General features: G+C 53.4%; 2 protein-coding genes across 4 annotated transcripts in view; both read right to left on the bottom strand.

The window, feature by feature from the left end:
* Positions 1-4,593, bottom strand: part of CORO1C (coronin 1C) — a 38,717-nt gene extending 34,124 nt beyond the window's left edge. The window contains exon 1 of the mRNA XM_033075987.2: positions 4,458-4,593. The gene's annotated coding sequence lies outside the window, so the exon portion shown is untranslated. The remainder of the gene's footprint in view (positions 1-4,457) is intronic.
* Positions 4,594-18,747: 14,154 nt separating this feature from the next.
* Positions 18,748-25,465, bottom strand: part of SSH1 (slingshot protein phosphatase 1) — a 29,699-nt gene continuing 22,981 nt past the window's right edge. For all 3 annotated transcript variants that reach the window (XM_033075681.1, XM_033075683.2, XM_033075682.1), the window contains 6 exons: positions 24,896-25,024; positions 24,213-24,259; positions 22,890-23,036; positions 22,141-22,341; positions 20,881-21,463; positions 18,748-20,449 (listed from right to left, as the gene is read on the bottom strand). In XM_033075681.1, coding sequence (XP_032931572.1) covers positions 19,199-20,449; positions 20,881-21,463; positions 22,141-22,341; positions 22,890-23,036; positions 24,213-24,259; positions 24,896-25,024 — 2,358 coding nt within the window. In that variant the 3' untranslated portion in view covers positions 18,748-19,198. The remainder of the gene's footprint in view (positions 20,450-20,880; positions 21,464-22,140; positions 22,342-22,889; positions 23,037-24,212; positions 24,260-24,895; positions 25,025-25,465) is intronic.

Raw genomic sequence — 25,465 nt, forward strand, 5'->3', positions numbered from 1 at the left:
CACCCTGTGCCAGGATCTTGCCACCCTCACAGGGAAGAAATTCTTCCTCTTTCAGTTTGAGTCCATTGCTCCTTGTCCTGTTAAAACAGTCCCTGATGAAGGAATGCTCAGGAATGGGACACTGCAAAATGTGCTGCTTTAACACTGCAGATTTTTATGTTTATTTGGGAGCAACAATGGATTTTCAAGGACTCCGGAACACGGTCTCTATGGCAACTCTATGCAGAACCAGGGGGAGGGAGGGGAAGTTCCCCTATTTCCAAATACTCAGAATTGAATGATTTCAAGTCCATTTCCCAGGGATGACTTAAACCAGGAGCTGCAGGTGCAATGCACTGCCCACAGATTGATACAGGGATGCAAACAAGGACTAGTTTCAGGCACACCATTCCTGTGGAGTTTTAGGAAATCCTGCTCAGACACATCTGCTAAAAATGCAGAAATGGCTGCCTGAATATTCAGCTCATAAGAATTATTACCTATGTGCTTGTTCCTACATAGATGGCAGCCAAAATCTGGAAAACCACAGGGAAACCCTGGTCCTTCCTAAGGGGAACTCTTGGCCTGAAGCACAGCTCAGCAGCACTCCAAGGAGAGCTGTGAGCTCATCCCAGCATCAGGCTGAGCTTTAATCACTTTAACTCAGATCCCACCACTGGTTTATTTCCATTGCTCTTCCAAATTCAATTATTAAAAAAGGAAAACAAGACAAACCTAATTATGCTGGGCTGAGAGGCCCAGCTCAATGTCAGAGCCACTGCAACTTCTCCCACCAGGAGCCATCAAACGTCATCACAAGCTCAGCAAAAAGCAGATCAGAGATCACTTATTGTTATCAGCAGCAAAACATGGACTGAGACAAAGCCAGTGGTGTTGAAGAAACACAGTGGTCATGCTGAAGAAATTGTTCTTTCCCTAGTGCAGCTGATTGTGCCTTGATTCTCCCTGTAATTCATCAGCACAGAGAAATGGTTCAAAAGGTCAAGTTTTGTCACTTCCAGACCAAGGAAATCTGTTCTATCTGCCATGGGCACAACAGCAGCCTTCAAAAAGCACAGGTTTTCCCCTTGGAGGCAGCAGCAGATGGCATTTTTGATATTTCTCCGTCAAGTTCCTGACCTACAGAGCAGGATTTTAAAGTTTTCAGGATGCTCCATCACAAAATCCTCTTCCATTTGAGGAGCACTTTGTGATTCCTTAGGAAGGTGTCTGCTCCAAGGGATCCCCCCTCTCACACTGGCATCAGGAATTTCATGGGAGGGGGGTAAAGTAAAATTATCCACTTGCCCCATGGCCACCTTCTACTTTCCAACTACATCATTATCTCCAGCCATTAATCCTGATTTGATTTATATTCCCTACACAACCCCACAAACACAACTAATGGCTGGTGATACAACTAATATTCCATTAGGATCCTCTCCAGACAATTTTTTTTCCTCCAAGGACAAGCCCTGCAAAGCTGCCAGTGGAACCTGGGAGCAGCTGAGCAGTTCTGTGTCACGCTGGTATTTCACATGTCTATGTGTGGTTTGAGATGAGAAAAGCCACAATAAGTCATGTACTAAACAATTATAACCTCAAAAAGAAACAAATAACCCATTTTTTGCACGGTTACTCACTGGAGGGAAAGCAGAACAAAGCAATCCTATTAACAGATAAAAAGAAAGGGCCCAGTAAACAATTCCCAATCATACTGGTGGAGCCAACACATCCAGAAAAAAATGGATTTTCACTGCTGCTTTCCTGAGTCACTCAGCTAAGCCCAAAACCTTTTTCTGCCTCATTTTAACTGGGTGTTCACCAACACCTGCAACTGTGCAGAATGTGACAAAAACTCAGCAGTCCCCACCCTGCCAGCCCCAAGCCACCAGCAGCCTGACTTCACACAAGGCTCCAGGAGCTGCCTAAACTGAAGCTCTAAGCAGTTTCTATTCACACCAGCTTCAGAGTTACCCACCAGAATACACCAGCCCAAAAACATTAAATGGGGGAGACTACAGGGAGCGAGCTAGAAGAGAGCACAGACATTTAATTCTTGTTCCTATGCCCTGCAAAGGCTTAAACTGGGGCACTTCAAATCCTCAGTGAGTTTCTGTTCCAACACATCCTCGGAGAATGGCTGAGATTATCACAAATGCCTCAGTAAAACAAAATCAAAACAAACAAACCCAGACTTTAAAAGTCAAGTGAAAATGTGCCTGTGAGCTTGCCCAAGAGGACATTCCTGGCCCTGGGAGTGGTACACTGATGACCTCACCGAGCTGCAAACTCAGGCCAGGAAGTGTTTTGCTCGTGTCTTTAGAAAAGGAAGCTGGCATCTTCTCAGGGATATTCCTCAGAATCGATCACCACATGAAAGCCCGGACCATAAATTCCCTCCCCATCACAACACAGCGTTTTGGATTAATGAGCCGTTTTACAGAGCCATTAAAGCTGGACGTGGCCACCACGATGTCACCGAGGGCAGAGCTCGGCACCCCGTGCTGCAGCACCCAGGGAAAAGCTGATATTTCCCCCTTCTGCACATTCCTCCTCACTGCCATTAAACTGAATCCCTGCCTTTCGCTTGGAGTGAATCCCAGAAGTGACAGATGCAATAAGCATGAAGATTTCACTTGAAAAAATCCAATGATGTTTGAAAAGACAGCTCGGGAGAAGACAGAGCAATGCCAACACAGAACACAAATGCTGATTAAAGCAATCTGGATAAAAGGCTACAAGTGACCATTGAAAAATTACTATTATGAAGTGCTGGATTGAAACAAACACCGAGCAAATGCTGCCTGATGTGTCCCTGAGTGTGGCAGGTCTTACTGGGGCTACTGAAAACACAGAAAAATACATATACCCAAAATAAACAGGCATTGCCACAAAAGTACTTGATCTTCTACCTTTGTGTACACAGTCCTTAGCAAACACCACTATTAGCTGCAATAAAACCTTCCTGCAAGCACACAGCCATCTGGATTTTTCAACCCCCTTGAGCAGAAAAGATGATTCAATGCTCGTTATTCAAATGAAAATGGAATAAACCCTCTCCTGCCTCCCGCACACGACACCCGCTGCTTTCCCCACATCCAAACAGCTTCTCCCAGGACGTGCTGTGCCAGTTCACACCATTTTCCCACACTCCAGAGCTTCCCTCGTGCCTGCCACGGAGGCACACAGAGGGAGAGGATGGTGTCAGGTAATTTAGGAACAGCCTGGCCTAAAATTAAAACAAAATCGGGAAATTCGGCAGCGAACTGAAAAATCAGGTGCAGCCTGGTGCCTTCAGAACATCCCTCTCTGATTTTGCCACCGTCCTTGGTCTTGCTCCCAGTAATCCCCACGCACATCTGCACGAACAGACGTGCTCAGACCAACTCCAGCTGCTAAAAAACCCCAGCCCTAACGCATATCACTTATCTTCAACAATAAAACTGCTTCCACCGGGTTTACTTTTGTCTCCTGGCACCTTTCACTGCCTTTTTTTTATTTTCTTCTTTTTTTCAGATCTGTCTCCTGTGCAGTCAGGCAGTTATGGCATCACAATGTCCTGCAGCTGAACCTCTGTGTGGTGGTGTCACACACCTGCCCACGTGTCCAAACCCTTCCTTGGTGCTGTTAATGGAATCAGTGGGAATTTCATAAAGCACAGCTATGGACTAACCTTTAAATTCCAGCCTCTGGCATATCACTGTTAAACAATGTGGCTTCCTGCATAGAGAAAACAAAGCCCAGGAACATCTGCCCACGGCGAAGGGATGGGATGAGATGGTCCTTAAGGTTCTTTCCAACCCAAACCATTCTGGGATCCCCTGGTGATTCCATGACATGTCACACAGCCCAGGATTCCGCACATCTCCTGCACAGCTTCGAAAGAGCCCCTAAAAACGGCGTGACAAGGACCTGCCCTACAGGAACCTCCAGAAAATAAACCCAAACTAAACCCCCATCAGGGCGCTCATCTTTTGTCCTCTGCCATGGAGCACGGCGGGGACGGGCGCTCCGGGGGCGGCACACGCCGGTGCCACCGAGCGGGGAGGAGAAAAAAAAAAAAAAACGAAAAGCAAACGTGCCGAACAAAAGCCCCCCAGCGCTGTCCCCGCCGCGGCATCAGGTGCGCGGCGGGAGCGCCGGCGCTGCCGCCCCGCCCCGGGCTTGCCCTGCCCGGCGGCCCCGGCCGGATGCGGATGCGGCGGCGACCCCGCGCCGCTGCCTAATAAGGAGGGAGCGGGGAGCGGCCGGGGCCGAGGCGGTGCGGGGAGGGCGCTGCCGCCGCGGGCCCCGCGCTGACAGCGGCCGCCGCCTCACGGAGAGCTCGGCGGCCCCGCGCGGGAAGGGCCCGCCCGGCCGGACCCCCGCCCTGCCCGGCGCCCTCCCGCGGGCACCGCGCCTCCCGCCCAGCCGCATCCCCGCTCTTCGCTGCTCTCCGGTTCTCCCCGCTCGCCCGAGCCGCCCACGAGCCGCACCGCGATCCCGAGCCGCCTCCCGCGTCCGCTCCTCAGCCCGGCGGAGCCGCCGCCTCCGCCTCCTCCTCCGCCCGCCGCCGCCGCCCGACTGAGAGCCTCGGGGAGGGGCGGGGCAGCGCGGCCGCGGGGCCCGCCCACGCAGGGACCACGCCCCCAAAACCACGCCCCTCGACTCACGCACCCGCCTCTCTTGACGGGGCGGGACGAAGCGGTGATTGACAGCTAATCCAGCCAATGGACGCGCGGCCCTCGCCACCACGCGCGGTCGCGCGCTCTCGGGCCCCGCCCCGCCGCCCCTCAGCGGCGGGTGGGAGGCGGGAGGTCGTGAGGGGTCTGGGGCGTCCATCGTGTCCGCCCTGAGGGACCGGCCGTGTCCTCCCTGTGAACCAGCCCTGTCCGCCCTGAGGGACCGGCCGTGTCAACCCTAGAGATCAGGGAGGGATCGGCCGTGTCTGCCCTGAGGGATTGATCATGTCATCCCTGAGGCACGATCTCATCCCTGAGGGACCCGTCATGCCCTCCCTGAGGGACCGATTGTGTCCTCCCTGAGAGATTGATCATGTCATCCCTGAGGCACGGATCTCATCCCTAAGGGACTGGTCATGTCCTCCCTGAGGGACCGATTGTGTCCTCCCTGAGAGATTGATTTTGTCCCCCTGAGGGACCGGTCATGTCCTCCCTGAGGAACCGATTGTGTCCTCCTTGAGAGATTGATTTTGTCCCCCTGAGGGACCGATCGTGTCCTCCCTGAGGGACCTGTCATGTCCTTCCTGAGGGGTGAGATGAGCCTGCTGTCCTCAGAGGCAGCGCTGAACCAGTAACTCCACAAGAAAACAACCGCATCACCTCACGCTGTCACACCGAATCACAGCGGCTGTGGTGAAAAAAGGACGGTGACAAAAGCCCCTGCTAAAGACTGCAGAGCTCAATCCCAGCTAAGAACCACACTTCAAAGAGACACCCAGAGCCGAGGTGGTGATGACAATTGGTGGACGCTGAGCTGTGAGGGGTAAGGTTTGTGTCTGTTCTGACAGCTCAGGAGCACTCTGCACACACACCTGGTTGCCACAGGTGACACCGCCACACTCGGGGCCACCGCGGCCTCAGGGAGCCCGAGGGGCGGGCGAACAACACCCGAGCAGAGCCCACAGCCCTCAGTGTTACCATACATGGCCAAAACCAAAACTCCTCGAGCTTCCTCATCCGTTTGGGCCGACGTTTGCACGTTCATTTGCATGGGGTTTGATGCTAAGGGGGGGGGGGGTGATGTTTCAGGACAGCATCACCTCGCTAACTCCTTTTCTAATCCTTCTGAATTTGGAGGGATATGTGTGGTGAGGAGCTGAGCTGAGAGCTCTCCTCTTCCCCCACAGAGCTGTGACAGGACCGTGAATTATCAGCTGTGAGTGATAGCTGGTGTTAAAACCCACGTAAAACCTCGGGGAGATACATTTGTCCTGGTCTGACTGTCACAGCTGATGGAAACATCAGTAGCTACAGATTAAACAAATGTTATTCTGCATTTATTAACCTTTGGCACTTAAATGTAACCGCTGATCCAACAAGCAGGAAAGCCTCTCTTACCTACTGAGCAACACCTTGATAAAAAAATTATACACACTGAGATTAGGCTGGCAAGGCTGCACCCTGGCCCATGACAACAATTACCCTGAAATTAATAAATAGCTTCATTCTGAAAGCCAGCCCAGCACAATTACACCAACCTGCTCCCTCAAACAATCTCATTAAAGCAAAAAGAGAAGAAAACTGAGGCAGGCAGAGCTGCAGGTAACTCAGAGCTGAGGGAGCCCAGGTTGTGATTCACATTTTCCACGTACGTACGTGACGTGTTGAAGGTCACAGAATGAGTCAGTGATAGAGCTGAGAGTCCTGCCTGCCCATCCTTCATTTACTGAAAGTCTCAAACCGGTGGGGAAGGGTTAAATTTTATAAAACTGATATTTTAATCATCTTCCAAACAATGCTTTAGTCTGGACTGGAAGATAAGAATGAAGGCAGCAGCACCCAGCACTTCCCAACAGCTCAGAACCAAGGAAGATTTTTGGCCTCCAACTGAACAGAAAGTGACACACAGAGGTCACAAAGTGAAATTTGTCCTGAGAAATCTGATTGAAGCCTAATCCTCTCAAGAGCTGCCTTGGGAAGGGTGGATCCTGCAGAGATGGAAATTCCCTTCTTGACACAGCGCTGGAAGAGTCGCTAAGGATGGACTCAGGTGGAAATAATACCTGTGGAATTTTTACCAGAGCTTCCTAAAACAGCTGGATGAAAACACTCCAAAGAACACCCAGATCCTGTCTGGGATTAACAAGCTGTTTAGATCACAAGGCAATGAAGAAATTACAGGAATTTTAGGCTGAATTCTCCAACAAACAGAACGAACAGCTCAGGTTTTACATGTGCTCTTTGCTTGTGCTGTAACCACTAATTTTCATCATTTCAGATGAGTAAAACCACCCTAACAAACAATTTAAATGTTATCCACAGTGCTGCAAGCCAAACAACTTGTCAAAATATGCCACAAATCCTAATTTTTTTAAAGAAAAACACCAAATCCTTACAGCTACAAGAAGCAACACACCAAAGTTTGCCCCATTTTACCAGCACATTTTGTAGAAATTCTGGATTTATTAAAAAAAAAAAAAATTTTTAGCCACCCCACATATTTCCCCCTCAGCTACATCACTGCAGGATTGCTGCAAACTATCTCACAGCCTTTATACGGAAACAGCACCGTGGCTACAGACTCCACCTCTGAAACTTATGTCAGCTGCTAAATTTAGCCTCCTGCAAATATGCATCAATTCCATCCCTGCAATAAATCCCCCTGCCTTGCTCCTGGGATGAGCCTGATGTGCTTCCCGAGGAGCACACTGGGTGTCTCCCACAGCCTTCCCCACCAAGGCCACGTTTGTAGTTAGAGGAGGTAAAGAAACACCTGAGACACATTTTTTTTAAGGAGAAATTTGGATTAATTTCTTCAGTTTGGTGTCTCTGAGCCATCCCAAACCCCATTTTTGGAACCAGTAAGGTCACTGGAGGGATGAATTTGTCTCAAGCATTTCGTTTTGCTGAAATCCTCATTGCTAAATATATTCTGAATGGAGGGAAATGGCTTAGGGAGGGTTTAGAGAGATCAGCAATTTAAAGTCCTGTTATTTTGCAGCTTAACTTCTAAATCAAGCAAAATGTGCCAGACAGGACAGTGTTGAACCTTGGATTTGCAGGTATCCAAGTTATACAGCTTTTCAAGGCTTTTATGTCCCTATTTATCTATTTGCTTCCTGAAGCTTTTTGATTTATTATTATTATTATATTTATTTTATCATGATATTTATTTACCAGGAAGTACTAGGTGAAATTTGAATATTTTTATATTTCTCCTTCTCTGCTTCCATAGTTCAGGGATCCCATCAAGGCCAGGCCCAGCAGCACTGGGAAGAGCTGCTCCTGCTGAAATCAGGAATGTGATCTTACCTTTCACTGAACATTATTGGAATTTAGTGATTTTTAGTGCAGGGAAATGTTCCCTGGTGGGAATAAGATGGTCTTTAAAGTCCCTTCCAACCCAAACCATTCTGAGATTCTCTGAAATCTGAACAGATTGCGGTGCCAAACCCTCCCCACTCCACTTTCTCTGTGTGGAATTAGATTTACCCTCAGCATTAATTTGCTTTTTCTGCCTTGATTCCTCCATGTCCACGGGCACAGAGCGAGTCCCAGGGGCAGCTTTATAAAACTACTCCCAGTCCTGGTTTTTAAGAGACATTTCCATGGTCATCAACTGTGGAGCAGCTGCCAAGATGCAATTGTTCTCAGAGCCACCGCGTTAAGGGCTCTGGGTAATGGGAAATCGATTCTGTCTCTGGCTGGCCCTGCCCAGGGAAGTGTTCCCCAGCTCCTGCAAAGGAGAGAGAGAGAGCAAAGTCCCTTTGGACTGGCTTTATTCAATCCTTGACCAGAAAGGGGAGCTGTAGAATTGGGGAATGAGGATAAAGAGAGCAAAATGTTCCATCAGATGCTTTGAAACAACAGCCAGGAAGGGAGAAGTGTCTGAGTGTGGCAGCAGGAAAAGAGGAAAACATGGATGAGAGGAGGGTTGGGAGCACCCCTGAGCTTCATTCCCAGCTCTGTGTGATGTGGAATCACCACTGTGCTACTTCCAGAGCCCAGAGCTGGGGTCATTCACAGCCCCCTCCCCAAAGAACAATAAAACCCGCTGTGGAGGCTGAGGGAGGCTGTGCTGCTTGCAAGGGCTGGAGGGTGCTGGAGGTGGATAAGGAATGAGTGAACATTAGGCCAGGATGTGCATTAATAATTGATGCTGTCATTATTAATGATTTACAATAGATTTCATCCAGTACATCTATTACTGCAGCTCCCCACTCTCACACCTTTTGTGCAGCAATACCAGTGCCAGACACACCCCTCCCAACTCTGCTGGAAGAAAAGCACCCAAAAATGAGCTTTTACAGCAAAAAGAAACCTCTAATTGCAAGCTAATCTATTTCCTCGTGTATTTTTCTCCATCATTAGACAGGATTGTGAAATATATTTTAATTTCTTTTCTATTTCTACAGTGAAGGGGAGGTAGGTCCCAATACCTAATTAAAATGTTGGGCCACCAAATAAACCCAAAGCAATTGCTTGCAACAGATGGGATTTCCTTTGTTGCTGTCTTCAGATGATTAACGAGGAGGAGAGAGACAAGAAAGCAGAACTGAAAAAAAAAAAAAAAGAAAAAAAAGCAAGCTGTATTTTATTTACAACACAAATATCCTGGACAGCAGGAAAAAATCAGGCAGGCAGGGAAGGAGCCAGGGCTGGGTGCTGGGGTTCCTGGGCACTGATCACAGCCTCACTATTCAAGCACTTTGGAATTCTTTTGCCATCTTCTGTTTCTCTCCCTGCTGTCTAGGATCAGGTTGGACCAAAGGTGCTGGAAAAATCAGAGGTATAAGAAAGGAAACACATGAGGGTAAATGCAGGTGAGGTGTCTGTGTTTGAGATTTGGGAAGATCACTGTTTAAACCCCAACAGAGTGTCATGGATAGAGCAAAGAGGGAAATGTTCCTGCTCCAGGGCAAGGTGTCCCTTGCAGGGTGTGAAACCAGATGGGCTTTGAGGCCCCTCCCAACCCCAACCATGCTGTGAGTCTGGGATTTTTTTATTGCAGCATTTCCACAGTTCAGGACCCAAATATTGTCTCAGCCCTCCCTGTTTCTTCTGGAGAACCAAGAGGTGAAAATGTGTCAGGAGGGATTGTGCTGCAGCTGGTCCTGCCTTGGGGAGGAGCTGATTCCTTTATCCCTTCTGCCAGACCCGCTCCTTCCATCCCAGCAAGGATGAGCTGACCAAACCCATCCCAGCAAGGATGAGCTGACCAAACCCATCCCAGCAAGGATGAGCTGACCAAACATCCCAGTGCCCGCTGTGCCTGAGGGAACTCTCCAGCTCAGCCCAGCGAGAGCAGAGCCCTCCCTCTCCAGGAGTGTGGAGATCACACTCAGACACCACCACCCTGCTCTGAGCCTGGCGCTGCTCGCAGTGACAAACATCTCCCACCTCTATTTCTTTACAACGTGCAGCGTGTCCTCAGCTGCTTCCAGACAGCACAGGAGCTGTTTGCCATCCCTGCAGGGATTTTGTCATCCCTGACACGCACAAACTGTGGCACGTTCGCGCTCCGACTCTGTCGCGACAGTAACCGATCACACCTATTTTTTAAGCAGACTCAGTTCAAAGCCACCACAGATTTCCTGTGCCTTAAAAGACTTATTTTCCCTTATAAGGAAATGCACAATTGCAGATTGTCACCGAACAGAAGATGGGAGTTAAGCAGCGTGGGTCGGGTGGCTCCTTGTGGGATCCAAACTCTCACACAAACACTCATTTCTATCTCTCCTATTTCTGCAGAGCTGCTGTTTTACCAGGAAAATTTCAACAGAGTTCTCTTCTCCATATTTTTTTCAGTGTAAGGGTTTCCAAGTTGATGTCATTCTCCTGAAAGCCTTATTCAGTGAAGTCACAGAGCAGGAGAAAAAGAACTTAGAGAAAATAATGCTGCTTTTTAATGGCTAAAATAAAATTACATTGGCTCACCCTGTGCCTGGAGGGACAGAGGCAAATGGAAGTGACAGGACACATCCTATGGACACCACTGCACTGTAGCTGCTGTGAGAAGCAGTAAATTGTACTTATTCCTACACAGGAGTCCGACAAAACAAAACAGTTTCACTGCACCAAGGGCTTTGAACCAACACCTGATTCCCATCCTGCCTCCTTAGGACACTCTGTGCCCTGAGCACATCCCGCCTGTCACCGGCAATTCCCGGCAGCTATTTCCAAATGCACCGCCGTGTTCCCACCTGCCCTGGAACCTCCAGACCCGCCCAGTCCCCGCAGAGCCGGGACCCCTCACTCCTCACCTTTTTTGGGCGCTGGTGCTGCTGCCGTCCCCTCCGACGCCTTGGGCTTTTCGAAGGTTTTCTTGGCATCGGCAACTTTAAGCACATTCTCATCCTCCTGACTCTGCCTCCCCTTCCGCTCCGGCTCCTCCGAGCCCCCTCCTCCCGCAGTCCTGCCTCCAGGGAGCAGCTCCGTGCCCGCCGCTGCCCGCTGCTCCCTGCCCGCCTTGGCCTCATCGCCGAGGGGCTCCAGCAGCGCCTCCGTCAGCGCCACAGCCTTGCTCATACTCAGAGCCAGGCACTCCTTGCTGTGGGTCCTGACTGGGGGGGCCGGGGGGGTTCTTTTCGGGATGTAGGAGTCGAGTTCATCAGCTTCCCCTGCGAGCTGCTCCCTGCTCCCCGCGAGCTGGCTGCTGCTCTGTCTCGAAAGCTTCCCGCTGTCTCTGGCCACCGAGGGATAATTTGTGACCGCAGGGACCATTCTCTCGAGGCTCTTCACTGCCTGCTGCTCTGGCTCGGGCTTCCTGGCCGGATCCTCCTCGCTGGCCTGGCCGTTCTGGCACAGGCCAGGTGTTCCATCGGGCTGGGGGGCAAAGCTCCGTGTCTGCCTCAGGCCCTCAGCCGCCCTGCTGCTGTCCCTGGGGATGTAGGAGACAGGTGTGCCTGCCTCCTGCTTGCTTTGCAGGATGTAATCCATCAGCTCAAAGCTGTCAGACCTGACGGGCACCATGGGCTTGTTCCCCTCCGAGGGTCTCTTGGGGCTCAGGTTGGTCACTTGTCTGTTCTCCAGGCTGCTTTCCGAGTCCGAGCGGCTCATCGGCCTCCTCAGGACTCTTTCCAAGGAGTTGAGCCTGCTGAGGCTCGGGCTTGCCACCTTCCCATCCCCTGCGTAGCCCTCCTGAATCAAGGGTAGCGCGTCCTCTGTCTCTTCCCATTCCTCCTCAGGTTCTGTTTCTGCCTCCTGGATGAGGCGCCGGTACTCGCTCTCCTCCAGCCTGTAGACAACCGGCCTCACCGTCCTGCCCGTGCCCACCCTCCTGGGCACCACCTCCAGCTCGTAAACCTTCGGAGGGGCTTCTCCCTCCCGCCCTCTCCTGCACCCCTTGGACACGGGATGCTCTTCCAGGCACAGCTCCCCCGCCGGCCCCCGCTGCCCTCTCTGCCCGCTCATCTCTGACCTCTTGGCAGGGCCCGTGGTGTCGCTCCGGAGCTCGGGGAGGTCCCCCCGCTCCCGGCTGTGTCCCAGGCCCTCCTGGCTGAGCTGCAGCAGTGGATAATCCTCACACGTCCCTGCGGATTCTCCCCGGGAAGCTGGGCAGTCTCTCCCCCTCGCCTTACTTGTGTCATCCCGTAAATATCCATAGTTCTGCCAGGTGGAGGCTTCCATGGCCGGCAGCTCTGTCACTGTAATTCCTGCTTCCAAGAGCTTTGGGACTGGCCAGCCAAGATTTTTCCCACCTTGGGTCTCGGCAGGCTTTCAGCACCGCCTCCTGCTCGCTCCGCTCTGGGAGACGGCGGCACTTGGAAGCGTTGGAGCCTGGGTCATGTGAACCGGCGTTCCTTGGCCTCATGGCCAGCGCAGAGGAACATCCCGTTGGCACCACGGAGCCCCTGCTCTGCCACTCCTGACGCCACAGCTGATGCCATGCTGCTCCCTACCCAAACACATCCCAGCTGGAGAACTGGAAAACCCCCTCCAGCTGCTGATCTGCTGGTCTGTGGCACTTCAGAGTCAGGACTTGCTTCCCATCTTCATCCTTCTCCAGGGATTCTCCTCTTTCCCCAACCTGCTCCTGCAGCAGCTCCCCACATCCTGTGCAGCAATCCTGGCTTCCCTCCGATTTCACTGCTTCCAGAGGGATTCACTGCCAGGCTGTCTGGGCAGGATCACCTCAGCCAGCTCCTTATGGGTTCCACAGAGAGATGGAAATGCACATCCGTGTCCCTGGCACTGCTCCCTCCTCCCTGCCCCGTGCTTGTCGAGCGGGACGGCTCCCCCACAGCTCTTTCCTTGGAAGCAGCGCTCAGCCTTGGGCTGTGTCCCAGAGCTTGGGGGAGAGAGGCTGCCTGCACAGAGCTGGAGCGGCTGCAATGATCTGCGGGAATACAGAGGCCAAGGGATGCTGATGGCAAAGGGAATTGCTGTGAGATAAACAGGGAGCCCTCAGCAGCCTCAGACACAACTTTCCCTACAGACACTCCAAAACACAACTTATCAAAAATCCCTATGAACACACCGGGCATTTCTCTAAATAACCCTGCGAGCAGAACGTTCCTCCCTTTGGAAAAGGCTCCGGAAGGCGGCGGAGCCGGGGAGCTGGAGGGCTCTAATCCGTTTGTACACAGCTGGGATGCCTGGCATTGCAGCGAGCCGCAGCTCCCAGCCCAGCTCCCAGCCCAGCGCTGCCCCTGTGCTTTGCCTTTTATGGTTCCCCGAGCCGGGAAGCATCCCGAGGCAGGATGCAGGAAAACACCTAGATCATCCCAAAGGAGGTGCCAGCACAGGCACCTCTGCGGTATGGGGCTGAATGACCCCACTGTCGCCTAAAGAGTTGGCAAACAGGATCTGGCCTCAGCCCAAAGGCATCCCCTGATATTCCATGAGGCTGGAAAATCCCACAGGGCCTCATCCAGAGACCTCAAGGACCCAGCACAGACACACAGCAGCTGCATGGGTGACACCTGGACCACGGTCACAGTGCCACCACCTCATCCCATGTCCTGTGTCAGGAGTGAATCCTGGCCGCTGCCGAGGGGAAGGAGTGAGGGATGAGGGTTATCCCAGCCCTTATCAGCCTGGAGCCAGCCAGGCCCCTCGCTGGGATGGTTCTTTATCAGGGCATGTTGCAGCGCTGCTCTGCACAGACAAAACCCTGTTTGTTTCCACTGGAAGTCTCAAATCCCTGCCCAGGCTGCCCAGAGCAAACACAACCAATTCCCAGCAGGATCAGGGCCGGTGGCCGGGCTCCTGCCAACACCAGCAGCAGGAGAAGCTGGCAGCAGCAGTCCTGACAGGTAGAGAAATGCTGAGCAAGATGTGCTGGCAGGTGCAGGAGTGAGGGATTTCACAGCCAAGTCACCTCTCCTGTGGGATGAACTCACTCAGCTTTGGCACTGTGACCTGATCACTAATTCTGGGTGTTCCCCTCGAGCCCTCATGGCAAAGCCAAATTCCTTCTGGGCTTCTCACAAACCCTCACGGTTTGGGGATATCCTAGTGGTTTGGGCTTGTCCTGCATGGGGACTGCAGAGCCCAGGGCTGGTGTGGAAGGGGCACAGCTGTGTCCTGGAACCTGCCCTGGGAATTGTGTCCCCTGTTCCAGGGAGCTGCTGGGAGCTCTGACACGGCACCAACGCAGTTCTTCTCCTGAACCCTCTGCATAAAAGGAAATGGCAGCTGCTGCAGCGCTGCTGCTGCCCCGTCCTTCAAACAGAGGGAGGAAGAGACTTTTAGGGAATGTGCACCCAGGCCTGAGCAAACCTGAGCAGCAGCACAGCTCAGCCAGTGCCCGCTGCAGGAACCTGCTCCTCTGGCCTTGGCAGTGCAAACTCACAGAAAAATATTTACATTTCCACCTTTCCAGGGGCCTGAGAGGCTGCTCAGCCAGAGCCCAGCAGGAATGGACACGGGCATCATCCTGGGGCTGCAGGCAGCTGGAGAGCCACTGCCAGACAGCAGCTTCTCCTCTGCCAGTGTGGAAATGCAGCCACAGCTCCCAGAGTCCTTCCTGTGCCTTCTCTGTGTGCCACAATCAGTCTCACCCTCCTGCCAAACCCCATCTTTTTACCCAAAACCACCATTGAGGTACCTGCTCACCACCCCAACTCCACATGGAACTGGGAAATGCTGGGAAAAGCATCCTCCCATCTGAGGGTCCTTGAGATCAGCTTTGGAGCACCTGCAGCTCCTCCACAGGGGAGAGACGAGGGGCACAGCTGGACCTGCACCTTCCCAGCACCCCAATTCCCAGCCAGGAGGGCACCCAGTGCCAGGCTGCCCCTGCCCACAGCAGCTCCAGGCTCAGGCACCTCCTCTGGTCAGTGAGGCTATAAATAAACCCTCCCCGGTCGCCAGAGAGAATTTGTGTTGCTCCAGATGTTGCCTGGTTTTGCCATAGCAACATCACAACAGGATGTAACATTTGGCTGCGAGGAACAGCTCTCAAAAGGACCAATTTCCAATCCTAACAAGAACAAAAAAAGAGCCAGGGACTCACCAGCAGCCTGGGCATGCTCCAGCCATCGCACAGTCCCATCTTGTGGCTCCCTGTATCCAACTCACAGCCACCTCTGGAGCTGGGATGGCTCTGTGGGGAGGCTCCATCTTCAGGAACTGAACTGAGCAGGGAGCAATGTCTCTGCCACCCAGCCAAGGGATGTGGGAGTTGAATGAGCCAGCAGCAAACATTGACCCCAAAGTGGTGCTGGCTGAGGGTCAGGCTGTGCTCCAGGGTCTCCAACAACAGCAGGAATCCCTTCCCAATGCAGAGCTCTGGGGCTCCCAGCTCAGTGTGAGCTCCCCAGCTCTGAAGAGAGTCAATCCCAGGCTGTAAAAGCCCCATCCAGCCCCTGCTCCTGCTGTTTCCCCTCCTGTGCCATCGTGTCAGCACACCTGGGAACTCCAGGGAGCCTCATCCCTCCAAGTGCTCCGTGCTGGGGTCCTGGATCAGATCCACTTCCAGCTCCTGCAGCAGCACCTGCCCAGGCCCTGCCCACACCTGGAGATCCATCCCTCCCCTGGGATATCCTGATATCCATCACAGGTGAGAGACCCAAATCTCCAAACCCACCCCTGGCAGCCCAGGGCAGAGCCCTCAGGTGTTTGCAGACGATTTCCCCAGCCTGAGCTGCTGTCCCTGCGAGTCCCTGTGGGAGCTCCTGGGCTCCACAGCTGGGATGTGGCTCTGTGAGAGACCAGCACAGCCCTGTGGGAATTCCACAGCCCACGCTGCTGTGGCAGCATCAAGGCCCTCTCCCAGGTGGGATTTTCCAGGCTTGGCAAAGTGCAGGTGTCACTTTTCCATGTGCCACTGCTGGCATCCTTTCTGGAAGGTGAACAGCTTCTCCTGGACCAGTCTGGGGTCTCTGAAGAAACCAGGTGCAGAATGACTGATCTCCATCCTGTTCTCTGCATCCAGCCTTCAGGAGCAGCAGAAAACCAAAAATGAGGGAAGCAGAGCCAGGATAGATGGGGAATGATAACACAGGGCAGGCAGCAGCTCCTGGACATGTCCCATTCCCTCCTTTTCTTTCCACCCCTTCAGCATCTGTTCCTTCCCCACCTCCAAACAAAGCTACAAAACTCACTTGTAAAAGGAAAAAAAAAAGTTTATTTTTTTTCCTCACAAGAAGCACATAAAATATCCAGGACATTTTTACAAACAAAAGTAAAAAAAAAAAAAAGTGCATGATGCATCCCTCCCGCGGGCATACAGTACAAAAAATCCTGCAGATTTCCATATAAAACCGGGATAAGAAATACCATGGAATAAAGGAACGTTGTTATGGAGTACAGCAATGCACAGGAACAGCTACACATCACTCACCCCCCTCCTCGGGGACCGACCGGGACTGTCCCCTCTCCCGGCAGAGGTCGGGCACCGCTGCCACCCGCAGCGGGGACAGGTCCGAGCATTTCAGGATTTCTGGCAGGGTTTGGGTCTGCCGAGCAAAGCGTGGCCGGTGATGGGATGTGTCCCTGCACACCCCGCCCGCGTTCCGGCAGAGATGCATAGATACATGGGATAAACGGGATAAAAAATGGGATAAACGGGGACACCGGGAGCAGCCACCCGCACGGTGCCCCCTGGTTCTGCCATGCCCAGAGCACAGGGAAGCGGCAGCGGGTGAGCAGCGCCGAGCTCGGCGGGGACAGGAGGGCAGGACAGGAGGAGGGACGGCCTCACCGCCATCGGAAACACCAAAAGCACCAAAAACTCCCCAAAGAACAGCAAACAGCAGAGTCCAACAGCTCAGCAGATACACAGTGTTTGTAAACTATGAGTAAGGCACTCCATCGTAAGGACAGTACAACACGTGGGGAGGACGAGCACATCAACCTTGTCATGCAAAACCCGACGGGACGGGGGAGGTTTGGCTACAACCCCCCGGGAATGGCACAGCAGAGCTCCCGGAGCAGCTCCCACCAAGCCGTGTCCGCATCCCGAGCACGCAGGGAGGGAGCCCCGAGCCCGGAGCGGAGCCTGGGGCTGATCCAGGCGGGAGCAGCAGCGGGGGAAGGCGGAGGTGCCGAGCTGAGCCCCGGAGGTGCCGAGCTGAGCCCCGGAGGTGCCGAGCTGAGCCCCGGAACGCGGCGGGTTGGACACGGCAGAACTCGGCAGGCACTCGAGAAACAGGAAGGAAAATCAGATGTTCGCTCCTATCGGTTCACGGAATTTTTTGAAATTCATTCAAAACCGTCCCCAGCACCTCTTCCCTCAGCTAGGCAGTGTCGGGGAGGGTCGGCAGCACACAGAGCAATGACCTGCGGGTCACCCTGCGGTCCCGGCTGGGGACACGGAGCTTTCCCAGGCGCTGCTCCCAACAGCCCCGGGACCTCCCTTCCCAAATCCGAACCTGGCTGCAAAGGAGGATAAAGATGATCCAAACACAGCGAATGGATCCGGCCGTGGGGTTTCATCCTGCCCTGAGCTGCCTCAGCCCAACCGAGCAGAGGCTCCTGCAAAACTTCCCTCTCCTGGGTGGAACAAGTGCAAATCAAATCCTGACTCTTTCGGGAGGGACAATTATTCACTGATTGCCTGTCCCTACAATTCCTCACACAAATGAAACATGCAGGATCTTATGCTTAAAGGGAACAAGGAAATTTCAGGCATTTAGGGCAGGGAAATGCACAGCTCCCTTCCTTGAGACACTGGATTTTCAATCAATTCAGAATTTCAATCACAGTTCAGAGCAGCTGCTGCAGCCTGGCTCTGCCCCACCTCAAAGAGGGGAGTTGCAAGAAAGCCTTTCCATGGAGATTTTAAAATGTGGGAATATTCACACACACAGCCAGGTGAGCAAATCCAGCTGTCTGACCCCCCAAATCTACCTCAAAACATCACCCAAAGGCACAAGGCCTCAGATGGGACTGGGGGCACTGAGGTTTGGAGCACATCCCCTGCTCACTTCCCCAGCTCTTCTGGACTCAGCCAGGGCTCACATGGAGCAAAATACTCCCAGCAAACAGGCATTCCCTACAGAATGGAGCATGGCTGTGATCCAAGCACCAGCCCTGGACTGAGAGCACAGACAGCCCCTGGCTGCCCACCCTTCCTCCAACATCCTCACCCAACATCTCCCCTCAGAGCATTTCTGTGCCACTGCTCCCCCGGCAGGATTCACCGGTGCTCACACAGCCCTGGGAGGGCTGGGCCAGGCTCTGGGGCCACCCAGGTTCAGAAACAACACCCAGGACTCCTCCCTGGGCACAGGGACCACCCTACAAAACCAACAGCACAAGCACAAAAGACTCTGTCACCTCCTGGGGCTCCAGGAGAGCCACCCCTCCTTGTCACCCACAGTGACAGAGGGTCCCCAGAGCACCCACAACACCAACACAGCTTCACATCACAAGGCTCCACAGGCAACCACTGGCCAGGCTCTGTCAGCACTGGGACAACACCGACCACGACAACAGCAAAACACCCCAAGAACACAACACCTGTGACAGCCACACAGCCAGGGTGACATCAGGTCACAGCACCCCTCAGCTCCCAGCCACAGCCTCTGTGTCCTCACTCCTCCAGGCCTCTACAGCTAAGGGAACTCCTTCAAACAACAGCAAGAATTCTGGGAAAAGCCTTTTGGGTAAAAGCCCCAAAGAACAAACCAGGACAAAAAGCCAGCGAGAACAGAGGTAGTGTGCGTGTCACCATTTTAAGGATTTTCCACAAGTGCCCTGTTTAAATAGAGACTTGTGTTTGTTCTGTAAAAAAAAAAAAAGTAATGAATAATTATTTTGAGTCTTTGAAACAGAATATTTCAGCATTTTAGATATAGATAGATAGAGATACAAATATCTATCCATAACTACACACAAATCCACGTTATTACACTTGGCAAACAGTACTAGGAAGAGCATCCTGCAGGACAACAGGCAAGTCACACACCAAGTCCTCCTCTAAGCCATGCAACACATTTTATTTCCCTTGTGCCCTTCACCTTGACCCATCGTGGTTCTTTCAAGGAGGGGGACAAGGAGGTGGCACCAGATGAGCTGCTGCAAGTCAGATGAAAAAACAGCACTGATGCAATGAATAAATGCTGCAAACCCCCCAAAATCCAGCCCCCTCCTCCCCCTGCAAAGCATCAGCTTTTGCCCATCCAAAGCGTGTTCTTCAAGTTCCCAGGCAGAGGCTTCAGCCCCGGTTTGGAGGCGCCGTCCACGCTCCTCAGCGGGGGCTCAGCGAGCACGGAGCACTCGCTGGACACAGCCTCCTTGGAGTCTGTGATTGTGGCCACCTCCACATCACTGGACAGGTCCTCAGAGGACAGGTTAAGACATCCCAGCTTGGCGAGGGAATTGGATCTTTTCAGGGGTGAGGACACGGTGAGGCCGGCCAGGCGCAGCCTGGTCTCGATCTCCTGCGTGCGCTGCTTCACCAGGCCGGGCTTGCCGCGCACGCTGTGGATGCTGTCGCTGCTGGAGCTGCGGGTCAGGTTGGAGGAGCGGGAGGAGGAGGGGGTGTAGCAGATGGTCTTCAGGAAGTCCTTGGTGAAGCTGCTCGTGTGCTCCAGGCGGCACCCGGCCGGCGTGGAGGTTTTCTGGGACAGCCCCTCCAGGATTCGCTTCACCCCCAGCTTCTCCGCGTCGTTCTCGGCGTCCGTGGGCACCAGCGGGGCCGGAGCCAGGAGAGGCACGAGGCTGGGATGGGACATCAAGTCCTCGCTCTCCTCCACGATGCTGGAGTCCACCCTGCCTGCTGAGGTGTCCGAGGGGAGGCTCTTGAGGCGCTCCAGCTCTTTGGTGTGCTTCCTGACCAATCCTGCCTTCTGCAGCTGGAGCAGCGACTCCTGGTGCTGCATCAGGTAACTGTTGGCGCTCGGCTTTTCCAAGTCTTTGCTGAACAACAGGTACTTCAGGTCCTTGGTAGGTCTGGGGTCCTTTCTGGCCAGAGACTCTTCCCTCACCACCTCTGCGTGAAGGAGGCTCCTGTCACAGTGGGAGTTTCTCCTGGGCAGCAGAGTTTTCTCGGGGGTTTTTGGCGCATCTTTCCCTCTCTCCAAAAGGCCGCAGTGCTGATCCAGCGACCTGCACGTGCCAACCTCCACAGTCCCGGCTCCCGGCACCAGAGGGAGCGGAGCCTCGTTATGTTTAGTTCTGCCAGGCTCCTCAGGGGGTGCCCTGCTGGGCAGGTGCTCCATCAGGTGGGAGTGCAGGTGGGACAGGATGGGGGGCTGGGTGCAGATGGTGCTGCTGCGGCGCGCGGCGCTGGCGCCGAGCCTCTCGCACTGCTCCCCGAAGGAGTCGGGGGCCAGCCCTGCCGAGGAGTACATGCAGTCTGTGCAGGACTGGTAGGAAGGCTTCACCTTGCTGAGGATCCCAAACACGGCGTCGTGCTGTGGGAGAGAGAACAGGCACAGATCAATGAGCATGGAACAGACACCAGCACAGCCCACAAGGTGTGGGACAGCCAAAGAGATCTGGAACAAAACCCATTTCCACCTCAGGCCCTGCAGCAGGAACTAAAGCCACGTGCTTTCCCAGCAGGCAGTGTCTCCAAGGAATACCTACCGTGCCAAGCGAGGGTCATGCAAGCAAGCTGCCCACAGCACTTTACAGGGCACTCACTGGGCACTCTCTGGCATCTACATCCACAGCTCGGGCAAGCAAAGCCCTGGTCAGAAGCGCCTCGAAAGGGGAGAAGCTCATCATGGAATGAAAGGCTTTATCCAAGTCAAATGAAACTGGGCTATGAGGATGAGAAGAGCAGTTTCACTTGCAGCAGAGTCAGCCATGCCAATCACCTCCATCTCACCTCCATACGCACCTCAAAATCCTCTGGGCAACTCCTTTTGCTGTTGTTGTTATTCAAGTTCTCCCTATTGAGCCTGCTCTCCTCCTTGTGCATGGACAAACGCCTCTTCCACTTCTCCATGGGATTTTCCTCCCTGACACCGTCCTCCCCTGGCTCCCCAAGGACCATCCTCCCCTTCCTGGGGCTGAAGTCCAGTTTCTTCTTTGCCTCTTTCTCACAGAAGCCACCCAGCTCTGCCAGCGGCTCCGCTCTCTCCGGGGCCCTTCCCTGGGATGGTGCAGAGGGAGCCTGTCCCACCAGGGCCTCCCGCTCCAGCTGCTCCATGTGGAAGAAGCCCTCCCTGTCCCCGGGAATCTTGTTCTCCAGCAGGGTGTCCGAGAGGCGGCGGAAGCAGTAATGGAAGCCCACGGAGCCGTCGGAGCCGCGGTTGTCCAGGTAGGCTGACTGGGAAGGCATGTCCAGGTCAGCCAGGCGGTTCTCCAGGTCGATGTCCAAGCTCTCCAGTAGGAAATCTCCCGACCCCGTGGTGCCATCGGTGTTCTGGGGCAGGTTGCTCTCTGCCTGCTGCTTCCACAGTTTATTGTGGCGCTGCTTGCTGGGGAGAGGACAAGGACACAGTGATTGCCCTGCAGGATGTGCCAGGAGCTTCCTCCCACCTGCACAGCCCAGAACCCAAGGGCTGGGCCCACACCTGAGATCCCAGTCGGACAAACCACCTTCAGCACTGGGATTTTTTTCCCTCACCTGCCCATGGCAGAGCAGTGCCCTGAGTGCAGCTTGGGAGACCTCTCAAGGCACAGAAGCCCCCTCAGAGCACAACACCCAAAGTGACCTCTCTGCACAACTCCTGCTGAACCAGGGGACAGAATTCTCTCCTCTATCCTTAGAAGATAAATACTACAGCTCTTGCAGTGACAGAGCCCTGGGGTTGGCACAGAACCATGAACACTTTGCCTCCAGAATGGCCCGAGCTCAGTTCTGCCTCATAAAACAAGAACAATGCTGTGCTGAGCAGCACTGGCTGCTCAGAAATCCAAACGTGCTTCCCAAGCATGGAGAAGCCCTCACTGCATTACACCAGAGCAGCTCTCCCAGCTAATTTCCATGCAGGGAGCCTGGCACAGGGAAGGTTCAGGAAAAGCACGACTGACCCTTCAGGCTACACTCACACATCTGTGGGCATGACACCAACAGAGCCCCATGGAGATGCAGCAATCCTCTGTGATGTGATCCACAACCAGCTCCCTCCCTTCCCCCTGAGCCCAGCCTCACCTGGCATCCAGAATTCCCTCGTACTCCAGCAGCTGCCGCATGAAGCCGGCGTTGGGCCGCGTGATGCTGCGCTTCTGCTTCACGTAGTTGTAGGCCTTCTCCAGGGACCAGCCGAACTCCTTCATGGCGTAGGCGATGACGGTGGAGGCCGAGCGGCTCACGCCCATCTTGCAGTGCACCAGGCACTTGGAGTGGTTCTTCCTGCAGGAGGACAAACGGCAGAGTCAATCCCATGACACTGGTTATGGATGTGTCATGGTTTTACCAGAGGAGGGACAGCACTTCCTGCTCTGCTCACTCCACATCATGGTTCTGGGGGGGAGGAATGCTGAGGATTAGGAGGGCCAGGAGAGGAATCCCTCTCCAGAGAAGCTGGGAGTTAGAGATGGGCAGCCTCATTCATTTCAGAGACCACCATGAAGCTCCATCCAAGTCTTTGGGATCACTGGGAAAAGGCTGAGTGTAGAGCCCAGCAGGGTTTGACAGGCTCTGTCTGCACAGACAGCTGGAGCAGCTCCAGAACTTCTCCAGAAGAGGAAACATCCTCATTTCCTTTTGGAAGTAAAACAAAGTAGTAATGAAACTGCTGGGCCAGGAACAGGTTAATGGCAGTGCAGGAAGGGACAGGGCACCAGGGAGCTCTGGGAACACGGAACAAGGCCCTGCAGTTGGTGTGGCTTTGTGAGGGGCCAGGATGAGACACAGAGAGCTGGGATGTGCCCTCCCCAGTGCAGTGTCCCAGCACTCACTTGGCCTTGTTGATGAAGTGATAAGCCTCGTTCCAGTGAGCCAGCAGGTCCGTGGTCTCCTCGTCGTACACGCGGATGTTGTGATACGCGAACAGGCCTGGGAAGAAGTTGTCGATTTCCCGGGTGACGTTCAGGATGTAATCAATGCTGTGGGCAGCAGGAGAGACACCCTGAGCTGCCATGGCCATCACACAGGCACTGAGGGACACTGGGAACCCATGGAATCCAACCCAACAGAGCTGTCAGGTTTTACCTACAGCCCTAAACCCCCTACAGCCAGTGACACAGGGCACACAGGAGGCCCTTCTGCCACCTCGCACTGCCAGAACATCCCAAGTGTCCAAACACCCAGGGCACAGAGGGAGAAGTTTATTTTATCCCATTTATTGCCTCTGAGTCTGTGTAACTCCTCACTGGGGATGCAGAAGGAAGTGAATCATGTGGGAACAGAACCAGAATCACCATCTCCAGCTGCAGGTTTTAGCTGCAATCCCATCCCCTCCCCTTCTTTCTGACCAAAACCATGAGAGTCACATGCTAGCTCTTCATTCCTGCCAAATATCACAGCAGGGATAACAATGTACCTGAGAATGAATGTCCAGACTGATTTATCACCTCCTATCACTGAGAAAAATCAAGGACACAGGATATTTGTCTCAGAATTTGTCCAGCTTTGCCTTTGGGCACTGCATATCCCAATGCAAGACATAATCATTAACACCCTGCTTGATTTCCTTGTCCCAAGATGTGCAGACATCTGCTGCCAAGGACTCCAAATGAAACATTCTCAGCTGTGCTGAAATTGTGAAGAATTTCAGTTCCTCACATCAAGGTTGGTGCAGGCCTTGACTTGGAGCAGCAAACATTTATAGGTAGAATTGTCCCTGATCCAAAAAGTGTGGCAGGGAATGGAACCAAGCAGCACCATGGGGATGGGAGAGACACCTGGAGCTGCCTGTCCAGGCAGGTGGGGAGGAGTTTGCTCATCCACAGCAGCTCTGCTCCATCTGAATGGAGATTTTTCCTCAGTGCTGCCCCTTTGCTCCTCTGCAGGTGCAGGATTCCCAGCTGGCACAGCACTGGGAACACTGGGGGATGGAGATCCTGATGGACCTCAGGAATGACCAGTTTTGTTATTTTCACTCTGTGCTGGTGATAAAAGTGAGGTTGGAGATTTCTCCACAGAGCTGCTGGTGGGAAGTTACCCCATGGCTGAGAATGGGCCCCAAATCATCCCTAGAGCTACAAATGTCTTGTCCAGAGTCCTGGGGGAATTGCAGACACACAGTGGAGGGTTTGGAGTCTGGCAGGAGCAGTACTCACCCCGAGCCCTGCAGCTCCTCCAGGTTGGAAGCATTCCACTCAGAGCCCTGCAAGAGCCACAAACACAAAAACATTTCCAAGGGACCCCAAACCAGCCCTTTCCCCTGAGGTTCTGCACCCCCAGCCATCCTCCTGAGCTGGCTGCAGTGTTGGGAGCAGCCTCTGAGACAGGAGCAGGGCACTGATGTCCTGTCCTGAGCAGGCAGGGACCTGCTGGAGGAGGGACCAGGGCACAGCTCACACACAGAGTTAATTCTAACCCAGAGTGGGACTGAACTCATCCCAAATCACTGCCCCTGGCCACTCTGGATTTTTAAATACAAGGAGAAATAGTTCAGGGAAACAAAGTGAACACACCTGTGATGCCAGACATGGCACACATGAGAAGTGAGGCAAATCCTGAAAGCCCTGGGGGTGGTTACACCTTGGATTCTCCCCAAACCTTCACATGAAAAAGCTTTAAACTGTTCAAAAGGAGGTTTTGCCCTGAAACACGAGCACTTCCTCTGACTCTCTCCAGAACAACAACAACAACAACAACAAAAAGACCCAACAGGCACAAACTGTTCATGCCTGGGAAGTCTTTGTTCCAGAGGCAGAGCCTGGTTTTGCCTGGAGTACCATCTAGTGGCAAAGGATTGGACACAGCACAGCAGAGCTCTCCTGGAGCTCCTGACACTCACCAGGTACAAATGATCAAAAATCAGGGATGGTTTGTCCATCTGACCCAGGATCAGCAGCATTTCATTGTCTATAAATTCCTTGAATTCCTTCAAGTTGCAGTTCATGTGCTTCTCCAGCTCGTTTCGGATCTGCAAACACAAAGGATGGCACTGGACTCCTGTGTCCAACAGAAACATTTGGGGGCATTTCCCTGCAGAACACTTTCCACTTTTTCATTAAAAACAGCAACAGGGACTCAGCTTTCCTGGGAGACCAGGAATGTCAGTATGTGGCATCTCTCCAATGATCCCAGAATGGTTTATGTGGGAAGGAACCTTAAAGCTCATCTCATTCCACACCTTCCACTGTCCCAGCTTGCTCAGAGCCCCATCCAGCCTGGCCTCAGACACTTCCAGGGATTCCAGCTTCTCTGGGAATTCTATCCCTGCCCTCTGGCACTAAAAACCACTGTGCCTTGCCCTGGCATCCTGGTATTCTAAATCCCCAAACTAAGAAGCTGTAAATAAAGCTTCAGATAACATCTAAGGGAAAAAAAGTATTTTAGGACACCTGCTCCTTAAAAATAATAA

Source organism: Catharus ustulatus, chromosome 18 (assembly GCF_009819885.2).
Source record: "Catharus ustulatus isolate bCatUst1 chromosome 18, bCatUst1.pri.v2, whole genome shotgun sequence".
Taxonomy (NCBI): domain Eukaryota; kingdom Metazoa; phylum Chordata; class Aves; order Passeriformes; family Turdidae; genus Catharus; species Catharus ustulatus.